The sequence below is a fragment of the Elaeis guineensis genome, chromosome 1 (genome assembly GCF_000442705.2).
Source record: "Elaeis guineensis isolate ETL-2024a chromosome 1, EG11, whole genome shotgun sequence".
Classification (NCBI taxonomy): Eukaryota; Viridiplantae; Streptophyta; class Magnoliopsida; order Arecales; family Arecaceae; genus Elaeis; species Elaeis guineensis.
In genome coordinates, this window is record NC_025993.2 from 170,846,899 (window position 1) to 170,866,642 (window position 19,744).

At 37.0% G+C, this 19,744-nt stretch overlaps 1 protein-coding gene and 1 long non-coding RNA gene across 5 annotated transcripts; one reads left to right on the plus strand and one right to left on the minus strand.

Annotated features, from left to right (window-relative positions):
* The first annotated feature begins 8,479 nt into the window (after positions 1-8,479).
* LOC105032328 (probable serine/threonine-protein kinase PIX13) lies at positions 8,480-13,332 on the plus strand. 4 transcript variants are annotated; one of them, XM_010906746.3, is made up of 6 exons: positions 8,480-8,680; positions 9,099-9,319; positions 9,411-9,555; positions 9,679-9,806; positions 9,935-10,067; positions 12,785-13,332. In XM_010906746.3, exons 1-6 carry the CDS (start codon positions 8,560-8,562, stop codon positions 13,144-13,146), a joined length of 1,110 nt encoding a protein of 369 aa, XP_010905048.1. In that variant the 5' UTR covers positions 8,480-8,559; the 3' UTR covers positions 13,147-13,332. The 4 variants fall into 4 exon arrangements, with proteins under 4 accessions (XP_010905048.1, XP_010905049.1, XP_010905045.2 ...); XM_010906747.4 differs by having other exon boundaries at positions 8,489-8,740; positions 12,703-12,841; XM_010906743.4 differs by having other exon boundaries at positions 8,493-8,740.
* A 174-nt stretch (positions 13,333-13,506) lies between these two features.
* Positions 13,507-19,082, minus strand: LOC114912809 (uncharacterized). Its single transcript, XR_003798703.2, has 3 exons — positions 17,762-19,082; positions 17,501-17,635; positions 13,507-13,621 (listed from the first exon to the last, which is right to left on the minus strand). It is a non-coding gene; the product is annotated as an uncharacterized lncRNA (long non-coding RNA).
* Positions 19,083-19,744: the final 662 nt, after the last annotated feature.

Below are 19,744 nucleotides of genomic sequence, written 5' to 3' on the forward strand. Positions count from 1 at the left end.
ACACGGAAGCCATTGCTTTTTTCCCTCCCCTTTTTTGTGAAAACTGTCAATTTCTCTTTTCATAAATAACCTCTATGCTCGTGCTCCAACTTCGATCCTTTCCATTCTTTATTATCTTCCAAATCTTCCTCTCAGATAATTTTAATACGTACAAGTAAACTTCTTTAAATGACTCGTTAATGCATCAAATTTCCTTCAAACATTTCTGTATTCTCTCTCAAGCAATTTCTCAAGGCAACATTAAGCCCTCGATAATGTACAGCAATATTTCAGTTTTAATGATTTTAATTTGCAATCCTATTTAATCTCCAATGCAACAAAAAGATTCATGCAAGATGAGCTGAGAATCACAAGTCTATATCACCAAAGGATAATGGCGGTAGAAATATTAACATGTGTTTGAAAAGATATTTTACCTATCTTTTGAGTGATAAGGTGGGTATTGGTTTTTAAAGGAGTGTTGTCAACTAGTGAATTTTCTATTAGAAAAATCCTGACTGCACCTGTCAGGAATTTCTGGATCTTCTGCGTGTACCTGAGGAGATCTACGATAGATCCAAACTCTCTGAAGGTAGTGAACACCAATCCACTACCTGAATATGTGATGGGGCACCTCCATCTTAGGGCTGGAGAGGGACACCTCCCTCCTAGGGCTTGAAGGAGGTGCCCCCCTTCTTTAGGTTTCTTCAACATCTAGGTTGGCAACACTAGAGAAAGAGAAAAGAGATATGGAGGGAGAAGATCTATATTCCACCGTTCATCATATGAAACCCTAATACAACCTATGTATATATTATATACATAGCCAATAGGTCCAACCAAAAACTCTCCTGGCTGAACTCAATCCATGAAAGCACTCATCGAGTCTATGTACACCTATGTCTCATATGCTCTCGTCCCTTGAACTTGATCCCAGTCCAAACCTTGAGTTAGCCCTCTTAAGACCTATCAAACCAGACCTTAAGATCTATCAAACCAGACCTTAAGACCTTAGGATCAAAACTCAATTCTAGATCCAAACAGAAAATCTGTATTGCTTTGCTCGCGACACTGAGTCGACTCATTCTCAGACTAAGTCGACTAATTTGAGACTTAATCGACTCAGTCTGGCACTGAATCGACTAACCTGCATATCGTGCCACTGCTTTTCGAAATCCTGTCCTCTGTTTTTTTGAGATATAGTCCATCCAGGCTAGGACTGGATCGATCCATCTGCGACTTAGTCGATCTAGTCTCAATTTGAGCCGATTAACACTCTGAATCTACTCTTTCCTCCGCAGCTTCAGTCCTGGCTCTAGTTTCTTATTCTACATTTTTTTCTCGGATATCCAGAGTCCCAACCAAGCCCCTAGAAGTTTTCGTCGCCTGAACGTCGAGAATTTTTTTTGCCTCATGACCATTGGGAAAGGTCCTAGAATATTCTTTCTCCAAACAGCAAATGGCTATAGTGCTGTAATAGAAATGAGCTCGAATGTAGGCTGATGTTAAATATTGACATACCTTTGACATTGATCACATTTATTGACAAGATCAGCATAATCTTTTAGAATAGTAGGCCAATAATAATATTGTCTAATTATTTTGTAAGCCAAAGATCTACTCTCCAAGTGATTATCACAAATTTCTTCATGAACATTTTCAAGAGCATAATTAGCTTCTGATGGTCTCAGGCAATGGAGAAGCGGGGAGAAATACGATCTCTTGTATAATTGGTTGTTTAGAATAATATACCATGGGGTTTGTCTTTTAATTTTTTTTGCTTCAACTGAATTAGTTGGCAGAATTCCATTAGTAAGATACTCTATTAATGAATCAATCCAACTAGGCTCATGACCAATTTGGACACTAAGGCCTCAATACTAGTCTTTTCAAAAATATCAATAAAAATATTTGAATTAAGTTTAGAGAAATCCGATGTGACTAGATGAGATAGAACAACAGCTCGAATATTTTTCAACCTGGGTAAATATATGACTTCTAGATCTTTGAAATTTTTTTACAATTCTTTTATATTATGCAAATATTGAGATAAAATAGAATCTTTAACTTCAAACTGATCTCGTACTTGATCGATGATAAGTTGAGAATCAGTAAAGACTTTAAGCCTTTTAACATTGAGTTCTTTAGCTATTTCAAGTCCTACAATTAATGCTTCATATTATGCTCTATTATTTGATATATCAAAATTGAATCTTAAAGCACATTCAATGATAACGATTTCTAGGCTTGCTAGAATCAAACCAGCTCCACTCCTTTTTGAATTAGAGGCTCCATCAATATGTAATATTCAGAAAGAATCTGAATTGATGTCTTCAATGCTTTCGAAGATAGTTTCTCATTGGGAATAAAATATTCAATAATAAAATCAGCTAGTACTTGAGCTTTTAATGAAGATCGAGGGAGATAATGGATATCAAACTCACTCAATTTAATAGCCCATTTAACAATCTGACTTGAAGTATGAAACCATTATAGGAGAGACTTCAGAGGTTGATCGATCAAAACTATGATAGAATGAGCTTGAAAAAAGGTCGGAGCTATCTTGTCGATGTAGTAAGAGCATAAATCATTTTTTTAATTTTAGAATATCGAGTTTCAGTATCTCTAAGTAGTTTGTTTGCATAATAAATTGGTTTCTATATTCCTACATCACTTTAGATCAAGATCGAGCTAACAGCATTAGTCGAAACAGATAAATATATGAATAATTTCTTACTTTTCACTGACTTTGATAGCAATAGAGTGGACCCAAGATACTTTTTGAGGTTGCCGAAGGTAGCTTGACATTCATCCGACCAAGTAAAGTGTTTGATATGTCTGAGAATTTTGAAGAAGGAAAGATATTTTTCAGTAAATCGATTGAGAGAAGCTACTCGTCCAGTAAGCAGTGGAACTTCTTTGATAAAGCTTGGATGCTTCATCTTGAGTAGAGCTCAAATTTTTTTAAGATTGGCTTCAATTCTTTTTTGAGTTACAAAAAAATTCAAAAAAATTTTTGAAGTCATTTCGAAAGCACATTTGTTGGGATTGAGCTTCATTTGATATTTACGAAGTTCTCCAAAAGCTTCCTCTAGATCGATAATGTGCCAATCTTTCTTAACACTTTTCACCAGCATAACATTAACATAGACCTCCATATTGCAGGCTAATTTATTGTTTGAAAATCTTGTTCATCAGACATTGGTATGTAGCATCTGTATTTTTAAGATCAAAAGACATCATTTTATAACAATACAAATCTCCTTCCGTAATAAGGATATATTTTCTTCATCCTCAGGTGCCATTCTGATCTGATTATATTTAAAGAAAGTATTCATAAAACTCAGCAATTTATGTCTCGAAATAGCATCAATGAGCTAATCAATTTTTAAAAAAGAAAAACTATCTTTTGGACAAGCTTTGTTGAGGTCGGTATAATCAATACAGATCCTTCACTTTCTATTGACTTTCTTAATCATGACAACATTTGTGATCTACTTCAGATACAGTGCTTCTCTGATGAATTTAGCTTTCAAGAGTTTGTCAACTTCTTTATCTATTGCTTTCTATCTTTCTGGAGCAAAGTTTTTTTTCTTTTGCTGCACTGGCTTATGTTTTAAATCAATATTGAGCTTGTGCACAATGACATCAGTTAAGATTTCAGGCATGTTAGAGGCTGACCAGGTGAAGATATCTACATTTGCTCAAAGAAAAGATATCAACTTCTCTCTTAAATTTGGCTCCAATAAAGACCTAATCTAAATTATTTTTTTCTAGATTATTACCCAAGGAAATAGTGATAAGCTTCTTGACTGGTTCTCCTCGATTTTTTTCGATGTCAGATTTATTTTCATATTTAAGTACTTCAATTGGTAAGGCTTCCACAGACCTTTTCATTTTTGTTGCTATCGAGAAGCACTGGTTAGCAAGTATTTGATCTCCTTGTATTTCTCTAACTTCATACTTAGTGGAGAATCGGACTAAAAGATGATAAGTAGAAACTATAGCTTTGAGGGCATTGAGTTCAGGTCAGTCAAGAATTATATTGTAAACTGAAGGCATTCTAACAACCAAGAAGGTGAGTCTTACGGTTGATTGACATGGTTCTATGTCTACGGTGACTGGTAAAGTAATTTCTTCTACAGATACAGAATTTTTAAAGGAGTACCGACCTGCTTCAGCTGATCTATCAAATTTATTTTTTGAAAAGTGACATAAAATAATATGTCAGTAAAGCTTCTATTATCCACCACTATTTTTTATATTATATTTTACTATTATCATAGAAATGATAAAAGCATCATTATGAGAAGTTTGAACTTTTTTGACATCATCATCAGAAAAAGAAATAGTATTATCCATGCACTGATATTTCGTAGAACTTCCAGCTACTTTATTTGCTTTTGCAGTCCCACCAAGATCGGAGATCATGTTGATAACTCCAACTGTAGGTCTGTTGAGGTCATTCTCATTATCTGGCTTCTATCGTTGGTCAGTAGTTTGATTGGTCTGATCTCAAACATACTTGCCAAGTTGACTTTGACATATTAATACCTCAATTTTATCCTTCAGTTATTGGTATTTCTCAGTATCATGATCGTGGTCCCAGTGATAACGATAGTACTTTCTTTTTTCTTTTTTTTGATGAGCCTTTCAAAGGATTAGGTCGGCGAAGATATCCTTGGCCCTCGATCTCTATCAGTATTTGAGCTCGAGGGACAGACAACGAAGTGTAGGAATCAAATCTTCAAGGTGGATTTCCTGACCTCAAATTTTTTTAAGATTGGTCAGTATTATTTTCTTGCTTTCTATGGTCTTCTTCCCAAGGTTGCTTTTTTCCATCTTATTCTTTTTTCATCTGATGAAGTATGCTTTCTTCTTTTTCAATCTGAGCATACTTCTGTACCTGGATGAGCATCTGCTTATAGTTATCCGGATAATTCTTGTTAAGAGAGAAGATCAGATGGTTGCTCCTGAATCTTTACTTCAAAGCTACTATAGCAACGGACTCATTGAAATATTTTTACTTTCAGGGTAGCTGCATTAAAGTGTGTAGTATAATCCTGCAGAAATTCACTTTTCTGCTACTTCACAGTAAAAGGACTATTTGTGTTCTTTAGCTGAACCCTATTTATTGCCAGAATAAGTGACAAACAATTTGGCTAACTGTTCAAAAGAAAAAATAGATCCTGATTGAAAGTCAGAGACTAGATTTTTGTAGATTTTTTGAGGATGATAGAAAAAGTGATACAAAGCAGGGCGTAAAATGCCCCTTGCAGCCTCATGATAGTTTTGAAACCTTCCAAATGATCCACAGGGTCAGTGGAGCCATCAAATTACTCCACAGCAAACATCTTGAACTGAACAAGAATCGATTCATCAAGAATTTGCCGAAAGAAGAAAGATTACAAGCTGAAATCTCTTCCATTCTGTGAGTTGTCAATCTGGATCTCCATCAACTTCTTCTCAAAATCTCGAATCTTTTGGTCAAGATCTTCTTCTACACTTATTTTTTTGCTTAGAGCAGATGATTTTAACCTCCTAAGACTGATCAATGAGATCTAGAGCATGTTTGCGAGAAGGATTTTGAAGAGCTGATTGCTGGAAGTTGTAAGGTTGAACCACTTGAGGAGTTGGTTCCCGTTGCTGCTATTCAGTGGTACACTGGAGTTATTGTACTATAGCAGTGAGAGTTTGAACTTGTTGTACCAAAAGATTGAATTGCTAAGGATCGATAGCAATTGATGGTTGGGTGACCTCCTGAGCATCTCCAAGAAAAGATAAGGCAGATGGAGGATGAATCAGTACTTTCTTGTTCACCATTTTTCACTAAAAAATTTTCAGATACCCTTCCTCTAGCGTCAATCTGTTGCTGCAAGGCTTCGAAAGTGAGATCGGTGCAGAACCGAGCTGGAGAGCTGAGAGTTGGGTCAGCATTAATCAAAGACAAAACCTACAAAAGAAGTCCCAAAATCATGGGGTGCCTTCTGATTTAGGACCCTCCGATACTTAAGTCAGTCGGGATCCTGAGAACAGATAGTAAAAATGGAGAAGTAAAAAGTAAAAAGTGAGAGTTCGTGAGTGAAAAAAATAGAATAAACTCTAAATAGAGAGAATTCTGATTTTTTAGTAAAAATTTTAGTAGAGTTTTATTTCTGTAAGTTCAAACTTGATTTTGACTTACCTTCCGGAAAGCACATTGCCTCTCTTTTTATAGAGGGAGCTCACTTAAGCTTTAAGAAAAGTTTGTTAGACCGTTAGAGATCTGTTAGACTGTTAGATCATTAGAGATCTGTTATACCATTAGAGATTTATTAGACCGTTAGATTGTTATAACAGAATGACATGCTATGCAGAGATCGTGGGGCGGCTGTCTATGTGGCAAATGAGCTAAAATACAACCGAAAGGCTGTTACAGCTGAGCTGGATGATAGCTGTCAGATAACTATCTGTACCTCTAAAGGTACATTAGTAAGAAACTGACATGGAATAACTGATATTGGTAAACATCTAAACTGGACGCCATGTTTTGAGTAATCAGATCGATCAAAAACCAACGTACGGTGATGGAGATCAGAATCAGACCAAAGTAAGTGTCTCATTCATTAGCAGTTTTGGATTAAATCAATTTAGCAGATAACACTAGAGAGGCAGATCGGTTGTGAGCCGATGTGACATGCGAGAATATTTATCTCACATAAAAATCTGCTGCCACATGTCCAGATGATGATGAGGTCAGATAATATACACCAACAATAGTTACTAGCGATAATAAGCAGCACTTCGCTAAGATCATAAAGATATTTATGCCAAACAAAAGAACAAAAAAAATATTTGAAAAGGATAGCACGTAATTACAAATTACAAGGATATGAAAGTGAAATCGGAAATTTAGTTGATGGATCAGCCCCTAAAGGCAATGCTCCAAGAGCCAACACCCTGAGATGGATGGCGAAATGAGTGATTGAGCTCGGAGAATACGATGTCCACTATCATCCTTGATCAACAATGAAAGCTCAAGCTCCAAATGATTTTCTTATGGAATGCACTGTACATCTGAGGAGGCAAAACCTCCCTATTAAATCCTTTATGTGGATTGAGCCTTAGATTCTCGAAGATATGGAGCCAGACTCATTTTTGTAAGCCCGGAAGGACCTGCAATAGAGTATGCACTTTGATTTGACTTTGGATATAGAATGCTGGGAATTTGAGAATGTACTATTAGTAAGTTGCATATTCATTGATTACCTTAATAAAAGTGTCCCTTTTGAGCTTTGATGTAGGTTCTTATTAAAGCGATTGAGTAAAATACTTGACTAATATTGACTATAGCCGATCACAAATGAAATCATTAGAGATAACTGAAGACATTTCAAGACATTGCAAAATATATTTGAGACAACTGAGCTGAGCTCGATCCTCAAAGAGAAATGATTCAATATCAGATATCCGAGCTTCGGTCTAGATGCCGATGACTAGGTTGAAAGGCATCGATATCATAGAGATATCTCGGCTACGATTAAGACCTTCAAATCAGTGATCAGCAAGGTACAAAGCACGAGGAGATATCATGATCCAAGTTAAGACTTCCACAAAAATCCTTATTGAGATATTTCTAATTGCGCCATGATTAGTTGGATGAAGATGACGACAATAACTTAGTAAAACTACTGCTATAAATTGGCTTCATATCAACTTTAAATAAAACCACATCGGGATCTTCTCGACCACTCAATGATTGGTTAGGTGAAGATGCTGACAACCATTTGGCAAAATTACTGCCATAAACAAACTTTGGATCAATTTTAAATGTTGTGATTTTGGATCGACTTTAGATATTGCAACTTTCAATTAACTATGGATATTGCATCTTTAGATGAATTTTGGATATTGTGATTTTGGACCAACTTCGGATGTTGTAACTTTGGACTGACTTCGGATATTGCGACTCCAGACAGAACAACTTTAGACCGATTTAGGATATTGCGGCTTTGGACTCAAGTTCAAACCAAGAACTTGTACTTTGTAACCAACTTGGCCAGTAAACCGGGTTGGCGACCACACCAGTTGGATAAATGATCGATCCTAAAGACTGATCTTGAGATCGACTACTTTACCTTCAGACAGGCAAGTGTAATGATGATTCTCCACCATTCGAATCAACTTTTTTCTTCTCGGATTACAATCGAGCACTCATCGATGGCACAATTAAATTATCTTGAATGCCGTCGGGGGGTGAGGGGGGAGAGGTTTGGGGCGGCTAAGAAATCAAGGTGGATCTCACTGATTTTGGGCACGGCTGCTGATCGAACTGAGAAGAAGACGTTATCAAGCTGTTAAATGAAATTTTATGAGAGCCGTTGGATCCAAAAATAGATGAGGTGGCAGTTACAGGCAAATGCACCGCGCATCTTCCGCGTGCACGGATCCTCTCCCTCTAATCGAACAGAGAGAAGGGCGTTATGAAGCTGTCAAATGGGGTTTTATGAGAGCCGTTGGATCCAAAATAGATGAGGTGGCAGTTATAGGCAAACGCACCGCGCGTCTTCCGCACGCGGGGATGCTCTTCCCCTAGCTATTATGATCCGCGCGTGCTTCCCTCGCCATTCTGGTGTTGCGTACCGTGGATCCCTGGAGCGTGCGGAGATGACCGCCAAGCAGAAACTTCCAGCGCAACCTTCCGCCGACCAATGTCGATCTGGTCAGCGTTCTTTCGCTCAATATCTCTCTCCCATGCTGTTCGCTATCTTTACTACTCCAGGTTTCTTCTTCGACGATTTGATTTCTCTAACTCATAGGTGTTACGGTTAGGGTTTTAATATTCAATCTATAACTCCATCTTTAATCCTCCTTCCTTGTGGTTTATCATCTGGATCGACATCTCTGTTTTTCTAGGGGCCTCGTCTGCGCGAGTTTTGTGGTATTTTTTTCATTTTTTAAGCATTCTTATACGCAGAGCTGCAACTTTTTATTTGATTTCTATGGGTCATAGGTGCTAGGGTTTTAACCTAGGATCGAGAACTCTAGGTCTATGTTTTTTTCTTAGGGTTTATATGGTTTCACATCTCTGTCTTTTTTTTTTTTTAAATAAAAAACTTAATCTCATATTTTGATGTTAGAACAATGCGAAATGGCGGAGGTTGAAATACCAGTCTACTCTTATGCTGAGTTGAAGAAGATAACAAATGGGTTCGGTGCTGAGAATTTCATGGGCAAAACATTTTCATCGAATAGCCTCCTCTACCGGGGCGAGATTGTTGATAAGGAATCGAATCTCGTCCAAAAGGTGATTGTGGAGATGCGGAAGAATGAAAAAGATTATGATCTTAAGGTTTGGCAGGTGGGGTTTGTCAGTTTTGATCATAGTTTGAAACCCATCAACTAAAAATTGTTTTCCCCCTCATCATCATCATCATTATTTGCCCATGCAGACTCAACTGAATGCCCTCAAGGATCCCACGATAAGTAGTCACCCGAATGTGGTGAAGCTCCAAGGTTACTGCAACAGTGCCTGCGATCTGGGTCTGGTCTATGACTGCCATGCCTTAGGCACATTGCATAGTCTTATATTTGATGGTATTAAGATTCCACATGTCTTTAGGTTTCTTTGGCATTGTACCCCTATATTAAAAAGAAGACAAAGAATTTCTCTTAGTGTTTATTTCTATTGCAAATTTTTTTTTCTCTGCTACTTCACAGAAAGTTTTAGCTGGAGCATGAGGATGAAGGTAGCTCTTCAATTGGCACGTGTGCTTCAGTTTCTTCACTCTCAAGAGAAGCCTCTTATTCTTTTGAACTTTGAGCCCCGCAGCATTTTGGTTGACATGGTTTGTAAAATTTGAACCTTTCAAATTGAGAATTTCATTATGATTACTGTAATTCCTTTTTTGCCTTTCTAGTAGTTAAATATATGACAGCTAATTGTCATGTTCTCTCTGTTCTTGTTTTGTCACAGGACTTCAATCCCTTAATATTTGGTTTCGGTCTAGCCTCTGGTGGAGTTTTGGGTATTCTTGATCACACAGTTTTGAGCCTCATATTTCTGAGCCATCCTCAGGTGTATTTAGATCCAGAGTACACTTTATGTGGTATGTCATGTGTTTACAGCTTTTCACATAGATAGATACTGGAAATTAGGAATCAGAGTTTTGGCAATTTATTTTGATATATATATATTTTTTTCTGTATTGCCAAGGCTATCTAAATAGCTCCTTAGAAAGTGGTGAGTGATATGAAGTAATAAATTATGGTACTAGGTTAATTCAGCAGTGTATCTTTCTTCTTTGAAAGGGCATATAAAAGTGATCTGCGGTTGGAAAACTAGGATCTCTATGATTCCAATAAAAATATAGCTGGATTACATGTAGAATAATAGGCAATGATAAGAATGGAACAAAATGAATTTTATGGCTACTAACACCAGCTCGCAAGTTGGGTTGGTTTACCTATACCCCAAAACACAATTTAGGCCAAGTTGGGTGTATTCGTGATTCATGTTGTGGGTTAAAATACCATAATTAAAATATCGCATATTTATAGATCTTGGATTTTGTATTTGGTTATTTAGCCATATTGTGAGTACTTGGACCATATGAAGAGTTAGGATAACAAAGAGAGATTTTTTTTTTTTAATAACATTTAGATTTTTATCTTTTGGTTTTTCTATCACATTGTTACATTTCAAACAATTAACTGGATAATTCTGTGAACAGCTGAAATGACATCAAAATTATAAAATATTAGCTTAGTTTACCTTGATTTTCAATAGAGAAATATTTGCTGCTCTTGCAATGCAATCCATTGTATAGAATTGATCTGGACTTGTCATATTATAATATTTTCAAGTGTATATATATAGCTGACTTGGAGAGGGTGAACCTTGACTTGAAACACTCTCTCTGCACCTGGGGATAAGGCAGTGTATATCTGAACCAAGCCTTGCAATAGCAGGAGCCTTGTGCATATAATGTTGACTTTGCTAACTACATCATGTATATATGCAAATAAATGTGTGGCATGTATGTGCTTCTCTTTTACCACTGATGAATGCTGATTGGACTGAAGCTTGGAATTCCAAGATTCTATATCCTAAAATACCAGTGTCTTCTCGTGTCCCTTTACTCTCTCCCATGCTCCTATTTGTCCCTGCCATTCAATCAGTGAATGGGTATATGATCTAGTAGATGAGGCAAGACTATGATTTGATGTATGTTCACTAGCATTTTTAATGTGTCCCTGTTATTATCTTTTCCTCTTTATCCTCTGGAATCTCTCAAATATTCCCAAATTATCCACAAATCACTTCTTTTTGCTGGTCACTGCCGCTATTATTCCCAAATCGTCCAGCTCGATCAAACCTGAACTTGTGGTTGGGCTGAATCTTCTGTCATCCTGTTTGGGTCACTTTCTTGACTTTTAGTGGTTTCTCAAGGAGGTTTAGAGGCTAGTTGTTTGAGGAATTTCACAGAAGAATTCTAGTTCTTGGCGGTGCAGGTACAGAAATTTGTAAGTATATCCTTGCTGTGCTATTCTTTTTCCTCAGTACCATTCAGATCTAAAGCTTTTGAGTAATTAAGTGCTAGCAAGATGCTTAGATTGTATGAATTATTGGGATGTTGTCGGTCCTGTAACTTAAGTTCATTGCTTTGTAGTTACATCATTATTATTGCTTATCACTTTTGGGAAGCATTTTGCTCTTTTGCCCCTTATAAGTTGGAAGCGTTGATCAATTAAATTTGTTTTAAGTGGTCAGGCAATCCCTCTCTTCCATCTTTGTGTTCTTTATGCGATCTCTTAGCATCCTCTCTTGCTTCTACCTTAATATGTTACTTTCTTGATATAATTTCTTCATTTTCTATCTTTTTTCCCCCCATTGGAAGTCAGTTACCTAATCTTATTTCTGCAGGATCATAGGAGTACATGTATTGCAATAGTTTAAGGCTATGAGTCTAAAGAGCATGCGAAATGAAGCATAAGAAGAATTCAGCATTGTTTTTTCTTCATGTTCTCTACTTTATTTCTGTTGTTGCAGAAACTTGATTATACATCTGAATTAGAACTATTAGCAGTCCTCTTTTTGGTAGCTGTCATGGGTTCTCTCTTTTTTCTTAGGAATGCAAAGGCTACCCTGTTTATATGTGATAAGGGGGTGGAATGGCTAATGGCAACAGTTGCAGAGTCCACCTCTAATGTAATGGGACTATTTACAAATAGTAAACAATCAAGTTCCAAGGCACCCTAACTTCGGTTTAGTGGTACTCCCTCTCACCTCCAAAGCTAAGGTCAAAGATTTCAGTCTGTCAGTCTGGAAGTGGTGTTATCTTTGAAGACTTCATGCCTGCCCTCCCTGGGATTTTTTTTTCTCATCGAGGTCACATGGTTTATATTACTCAGATTGCTCAGGTAGCTTGTACTAGGAGGTTGACAATGGGGTCTAATTAAAAAAAAACAAAAAAAAAGAAAAGGAGAAAAGGGATGGGTTGTGGAAGATGAGAGGACATGTAGCACAATGCACATGCATTCACACCTAGATCTGTAGTTGGAGTCCTCTGCATCATATTCTTAAATATGTTTTGCTGGCAAAGATATTGGTAGCAAAACTGAATGCCTTGCATACTTTCTTATACCAATGAAAAGATTGATTTCTGAATAAAGAATGTATACATATGGGTTTCATTGCGGCCATCTCTTGCAGTCAAGTAATGCCTTTTTTTTCTCTTCCAGCTTCTCAAATATATCTTCCTTCAAAAGTGTTCACAGAAATGGGTCTTTTGTTGTTCTAATAAATCCTGGTGGCTGATGGCAGGTATTACCATTGGCCCCTGGTGTGATGTCTTTAGTTTTGGTACCCTGCTTCTAGCAATGATCACCAAGAGCCATGATCCGGAAGTTGGCGAGATTATAGCTCGAAGTAAATATTCCTTTTTGCAGAGGTTTTATGGGATTAACTTTACAAAATTCATTGTCCTGAAGAATTTCTGGAAAGATGGTAAGTATCACATCCGTGATAGTGCTGCTGTTACAAAACTGGCTGTGAGATGTGTGAAGAGCTGCTTGACGGTGGTACCGAAATATCATGAGCGTCCTGGAATGTCTGAGGCTGTCAGCATCTTGGAATGCTTGCGTGTGGTGAAAAAGCTTGGCTTACACTGCAGTTCTCTTGCATGATGACTTCAATCCATAGCCTGTTTTCTTGACTTCTTGTTTCGTGGGATGCTACTGCTGCTGGTACTTTGTTTTCATCAGATAAGTATTTGTAGATATTTTTTGGTTGATGTTTGTCAAACTAGCTGTATCCGTGAGCTATTTTTTGTTGATATCTAGATGATGTATAGCTGTTATGGCTTTCTGTTAGTATTCATATATGTTGGACTTGGAAATATGAACATTTTTCTGTTGTGTAGCTGTTACAGCTTTCTGTTAGATGATGTATAGCTGTTATGGCTTTCTGTTGTTCTCTTGCAGCTTCATTGAAGGCTGACAGACTGCATAATAACTCGAGTGGAATATCTAGACAAACCTGTAACATTTATGTGATCTGTTATACGAGGCAGCTGCTGCTCTGAGGACAATAGTGTTAATTTGTTATCACGGTCCTTTCCAGATTCAGCAATCCATTTCAAGCTCACTGTACTTCTTTTACCTGAAAAAGGAAAAAAAAACAGCATATTTTTACTCTGAGAATTAGAAGTTGCAAATGCAAATCAATGAAGTGACACAAGCTAATCAATTTGGTAAGGGCAATTCACGGGTCACTTCTCTCAAAGCTTCTATGAAGCTAGCAGGCTGCATGTTACTCGAGAAGAATATTTAGACATGCAGCCTGCTAGGTTAGATGCAGGCTGAGGGACCAATTTGCAGGTAAAAGAAGTTCTGTTCTGTGAGCATGAATATGTGAACGAGATCCATAAATCACCATCCAAGCAAATTCCAAACCGGACATGGCAAAGTCTCGTGCAATGTTCCAGAAAAAGATTCTTCCACTGTTAAATTTGCCAAGGACAATAATATGAAATTAATGGTGTTGGCCTCAGAGCAGCAAGCATAGCAGCTGCAAATTGTACAACAGAAAAACTATTCCAGATGTGTCTAAATATCCATGGAGGGGTAAACACTTTGTTGCTGGGGCCCACCAGCTAGGTTAGAAAGTGACTGGAACCTAAGTAGGAGCAATGAATAAGGGATGACTAAGCCTCGGCCACCTATTGCACATGAGAAAACACAATCAATAAAGGCTGGGTTAATGTACATGTTTTGTTGGACTAAAGTTGACAAGTTCGGGAAAGTGCATGTCTGATGTGTAGGTTGTGTAAGATTATCATAGATATGTTTCTTCACCGATCAATGAATCAGCAGGAGTATCAATTTCCTAAAAGAATTAGGACATGCAATAAATTATGGGAGCTTCCATCTGCAATTGCATTGATGCAGCTCATGACAGATCAATCTTGTCTTCTCTGAATATTGTACTTAGTTTGTGCATAATGGGAAATGGTTTTCCGACATATGCATTGCTACCACAAAAAAAACTCTAATCATATAGACTAAAATAAGTCTGACTTAACCTGGTGATCCTAACCATCTATTCCAGTCTATCTGGCCATTTGATCAATGTTTGATAGAAACAAAATTGGTAACATTGGAGAATGGAAATCAGGAATGCCATAGAAGTAGCCTGCGAAGATATTGCACAACAAGAGATCAACATAATAACAGATCATGCCATAAACTTTTTCCCTGTACGAAGAAGGAAGAGTAAAAGTCTTGATATCTGAAAGGTCAAGAACTTACCAGTCACATCAATGGAAAAATAAATTCAGATGGACATGGTTTGTGTATAACTTGCAGCCACTCTAATAACATACGAATAACAATATACATAATGTCTCAAGTAAGGTGTCATATTTAGATGATCTCATACCATGAAAGGTAGCCACCGTGCACAAGTTTGTATGCATGAAATAATGAGAATAAACAGAGTCATCGGTTAGCTAACGTAAATGACCAAGATTCATAAGCTCAGTATACTATTATTAATAGGGGGATACCAATCAAATATTTTGTTGGTTAATTGTGACTGTCTCAGATTTACCAAAATTTGATTTCTTCTTCATTAGATAGATGACAACAGCGATGGGATTCAAACTTATGAATGTCGAGATAGAACCCCCTGTACGGTAAAATTTCAACTTCCTAAATCATGGAGTTGGAACTACATACATAAAGAAAAGAAAGAATGAGACGCGAAAGAAAAACTTTTAGTATATTCGAATTTATACATCAAGACAATATAGACGAAACAATATGATGAGGTAAAAAGCCTAAATGAGCTTGTTCCGTACTGGTAGTAATTGAAGGTTAAATATCTTATAAATTTCACATGCAAACTTGAGAGAATTTCAGACTTCTGATTCTTGCATCCTTAGCATATGATAGAACACTTCGCAGAAACGTATAAGAAAGAAAATAGAAGGTTCTTACCAAAAAAAAAAAAAAAAGGGGAGATAGAAGGTTTTTCAGTACTTTTTCAACATAGTTACTGTCAAATAGTCATTGATTGCAACATGCCAGAAAGTCCCTGCACAACTTCATCAAGAAAAAATTTCAGAATCATTCTACGAGGGTCAAGGGGAAGAGACTGGCCTTTCGGCACCTTATATTTATAGGCAACGGTGCGTGCCCTGCAGGGGTCCTGCAAACGAACCATCCATTCAAGAACAGTTTGGGGTCAACCACAGTGAGGGATTTGTTAGGCCTCGTTTAGATTCTCATAGTCACAGAGAACAATTATAAGTTGGTTTACGCAATGACCCCGGTCGAGTGGTAGGTGGCTTTATAAACCCCTATCTCAGTGATTGGTTCTAAATAGGCCTACTCGAGTGATCAATATCTTATATATATATGAAAAAAAAAGAAGTGGGAACTGCCAGAGGATTCGACCAAACCATACCCAACGCCGTTCTCTTACACGTAAGTAGTGATCTAGAATTAAATATCACTATATGTTAAGTTGAGTGAGTGTTTTTTTTTTAAATCATTGAGCAATGCAGTACACCAAAAGAGAGACTTTTCAACGTACATATTTCAACAAGAAGAGTTGGACAGGCACTATTTAAATTTCAAAACTGTGCCATTTGGTAACACGTGGAAAATGAAGTTGACTCCATTCAGGTGAAGATCTCTATCCAAATATGCGTTTGAGCAACAAATTATTAATCGACAAATATGCTAAGTCGTGCTACGGTTGGTAATGCGAAAAAAAAAAAAAAGAAGATCTGCAGATGTTTTCAGACTAAAAAGCAGTAGCGCGATCATAAGGTTGAAGAGGCGTGCACGGAGAGAAAGATGGTTGGAGGGAGGAGGATTACACAAACAACTTCGATCACTTTTTATTTGTGGGAAAAAAACTGGTAAATTTTGAATAGCTCCAGCCAAGAAACAACGGATCAAACAATCTTGAGAGAAGTAAACCAAGGTGATGGTCAATCCAGGAGATGACCAATGCCCTGTCGGCAAGCCTTTATAAGCATAGAATCACCGGGCAACAGGCCATGGAAACAGAGAGAACCGAGATGGAAAGAAATGCTCATATTCCTGACTCCATGATATCAATACCAACAAAAGACCATAACAGCGGTTTATCATCTAGATATCAATAGAGTAGCACCCGGATATGGCTAGTTTGGCAGACATCAACCAAAAGATATCTACAAATACTTATTTGATGAGAACAAGTTATCATCATCAGCAGCAGCATCCCATTAATTAATCAACAAGTCAAATAACAGGCTATGGATATAGAAGTCATCATGCAAGAGAATTGCAGTGTAAGCCAAGCTTTTTCACCATGCGCAAGTGTTCCAAGACGCTGACAGCCTCAGACATTCCAGGTGCACATGATGAGAACACCACAGGTCACAAATTTTTCTTGTCCTCACACAACTCACAGTTCGCACAATTATCTAGTTAATTATTCAAAATGTAACAATGTGACAGAAAAATCAAAAGATACAAATCTAAAATCTCACTCTATCATGCTAACTCTTAGTATGGTTTAAGTAATCACAATATGGCAAAATAACTAAATACAAAATCCAAGCTCTATAAATATAAGATGTTTTAATTATATTATTTTAACCCACAACAAGAAACGAATACGCCCAAGTTGGCCCAAATTGTGTTTTGGGGTATGTAGGTAAACCAGCCCAACTTGCGAGACAATGTTAGTTTTCATAAAATTCAATCTGTTCCGTTTTCATCATTATTGCCTATTATTTTACATGTAATCCAATTATATGTTTATTAAGTGGAATCATAGAGATCCTGATTTTGTGACTTTCAGATCACTTTTATATGCCCTTTCAAAGAAGATAGGTACATTGTCGAGTTAACCTAGTTCCTAAATTAAGTAGTTTATATCGCTTATCAGTTTCTAAGGAGCTATATTTAGATAACCATGGCAATATAGAAAAAATTCAAATAAATTGCCGGAACTCTGAAAAGCTGCAAGCACATAACATACCAGACAAAACGACCTCTGGATCCTAAAAACAACTGAGGATGGTTTGGAAGTATGAGTTTCACAACTGCGTCATCAAGCATACCAAAAACTCCACGAGAGGCCAGACTGAAACCAAAATATTAACAGATTGAAGTCCTGTGACCAAACAAAAACCGAGACGACATGACAATTAGCTTTAATAGATTTAACTACTAAAAAGGCAAAATAGGAATTATAATAATCATAATAAAATTCTCAGAACAAAAAGTTCACAAATATTACGAGCCACGTCAACCAAAGTGCTGCGAGGCTTCGAGGTAAAAGAGTAAGAGGCTGCTTTTGAGAGTGAAGAAACGTAAGCACACGCGCCAATCGAAGAGCTAGCTCCATCCTCATGCTCCAGCTAAAACTTTCTGTGACGTAGCAGGAAAAAGAGTTGCAATAAAAGGAAACACTAAGAGAAACTATTCTTCTTTTTGATAAAGGAGCAGAATGCAAAAGAAACCAAAAGCTCAAAGGCTGAAATCCTTAGAGACAACACCACTTCAGGCTGAAATCCTTGACTTTTGGTTTAGAGGTGGGAGGGATTACCAGTGAACCGATGCTAGGGTGTCCCATAACTTAATAGTCTACAATTTGTAAATAGTCTCGTCACTTTATAGTTTATATTAGACGTTCACCATGCAACCGTTGCCGTTGGGAGGAGCGCATTGACGTTAAGCCGCGAACGAACGCCAAAACCGACCACACTGCGTTCAACCCAGGATGAAAATATTTTTCCCATTTTGCCCCCCCGGTTGCGCCGACCTAAGCCTCGTATAAAACCCGCGCCGGTACCATGAGCACTCACTCACTCTTTCTCCCTTCCCGTTCTTCCGCGTTCGAAACCCTTCCATCTCCTCAGGATCGACTCACCAGAAGCGGAGGAAGGTAATACCTTCTCCATCTCCATTCCCTCCTTCCATCTCCTCACAGATCGCATCATGGACCGAAGGCTACGCAACTCATCCAAAAGGAGAGGGATGAGGAGAACCCGCAGGTCGACATCGTCGCCACTGATTAGATTTAAACTATGTCATTCAAACATCTATGCTTAAGCAGGATCTCGCTTTTGGTTAAGGGGTTTTCTACTGCATTGATCATTGACAAGTTACCTTTTAAACCATCATTTGTGGTAACATTCTGTGGCATGATTGATTTCTGCGAAATACAAGAGATTATACCTTCAAAATGTCATAAACAATGCTGCTGAATCATTTGATATATTGTTGTTATTATTTTACCAGGGACGTTGGTTTGTTTTTGTATCTAGAGGTTTTCTACCGCATTCACTCAATGTTGTATCGATGCATTTATTTCATACGTTGATAACCTATATTTGTATGGGTTTTATATGATGGATTTTTAAAAATTATTCGCTCAGAGTTCATCTTGTTGATGATTTGTCTAAATGGGCCCTTGCATATGTTATGTAAATTTCTGTGGATGGAACAGGGGATGGGTATTTCTTATTTGGGTATTTTTAAGGATAGTTTTTATTTATTTTAATATAAATCTGATAATAGATCTAAAAAATATCTGATTCGCAATTAGAATCAAAATCAAAAAAAAAAATTCAAAATAGATTGAAATTAAAAAAAATAACTAAATTTTTCAAAACATTTTATTCATAACTGAAATCAAAATATGAATTAAAATAAAAATTTAAAAGATATTTGATTGAAGGTGTGAAATGAATAAACCCCATCCAAACTGTTTGATTAAAAATAATGTCATTTTAATTTTATAATCAAAATAAAAATAAATATTTCTCATTTCAATCGTTTGATCGAGAAAAATCTTATTTCAATTTTAATTTCAAAATTGAATAAAAATTATTCCAATCTATCTAAAATTCAATCCCTACTCTATTCTTTAATTCATAATAAAAAAAATCAAAATAATTTGAAATTGAAAATGGAATAGTCAAATCTTTGAACAGACTTGATTCCTAATTGGAACCGGAATGAAAATATGAAACTTCAGGAGAGAGTAGAGATTGATTTTTACCCAACTGTTTCAGACGTTCCGTGATTTCATACATCAGGTCCTATGAAGTGACGAACAATGATAAAGAAAGGATCAACCCACGCTACCAACCCCTTTGTGTCATTGCCCCGTGATGAGCCATGCCAAACTTAAACCTATAAGCTGCACCTGATCGTAGCATTTACCCAAAAGTAAACCATAAACTTATAGTGGCCTATCTAAACATTCCATACTAAC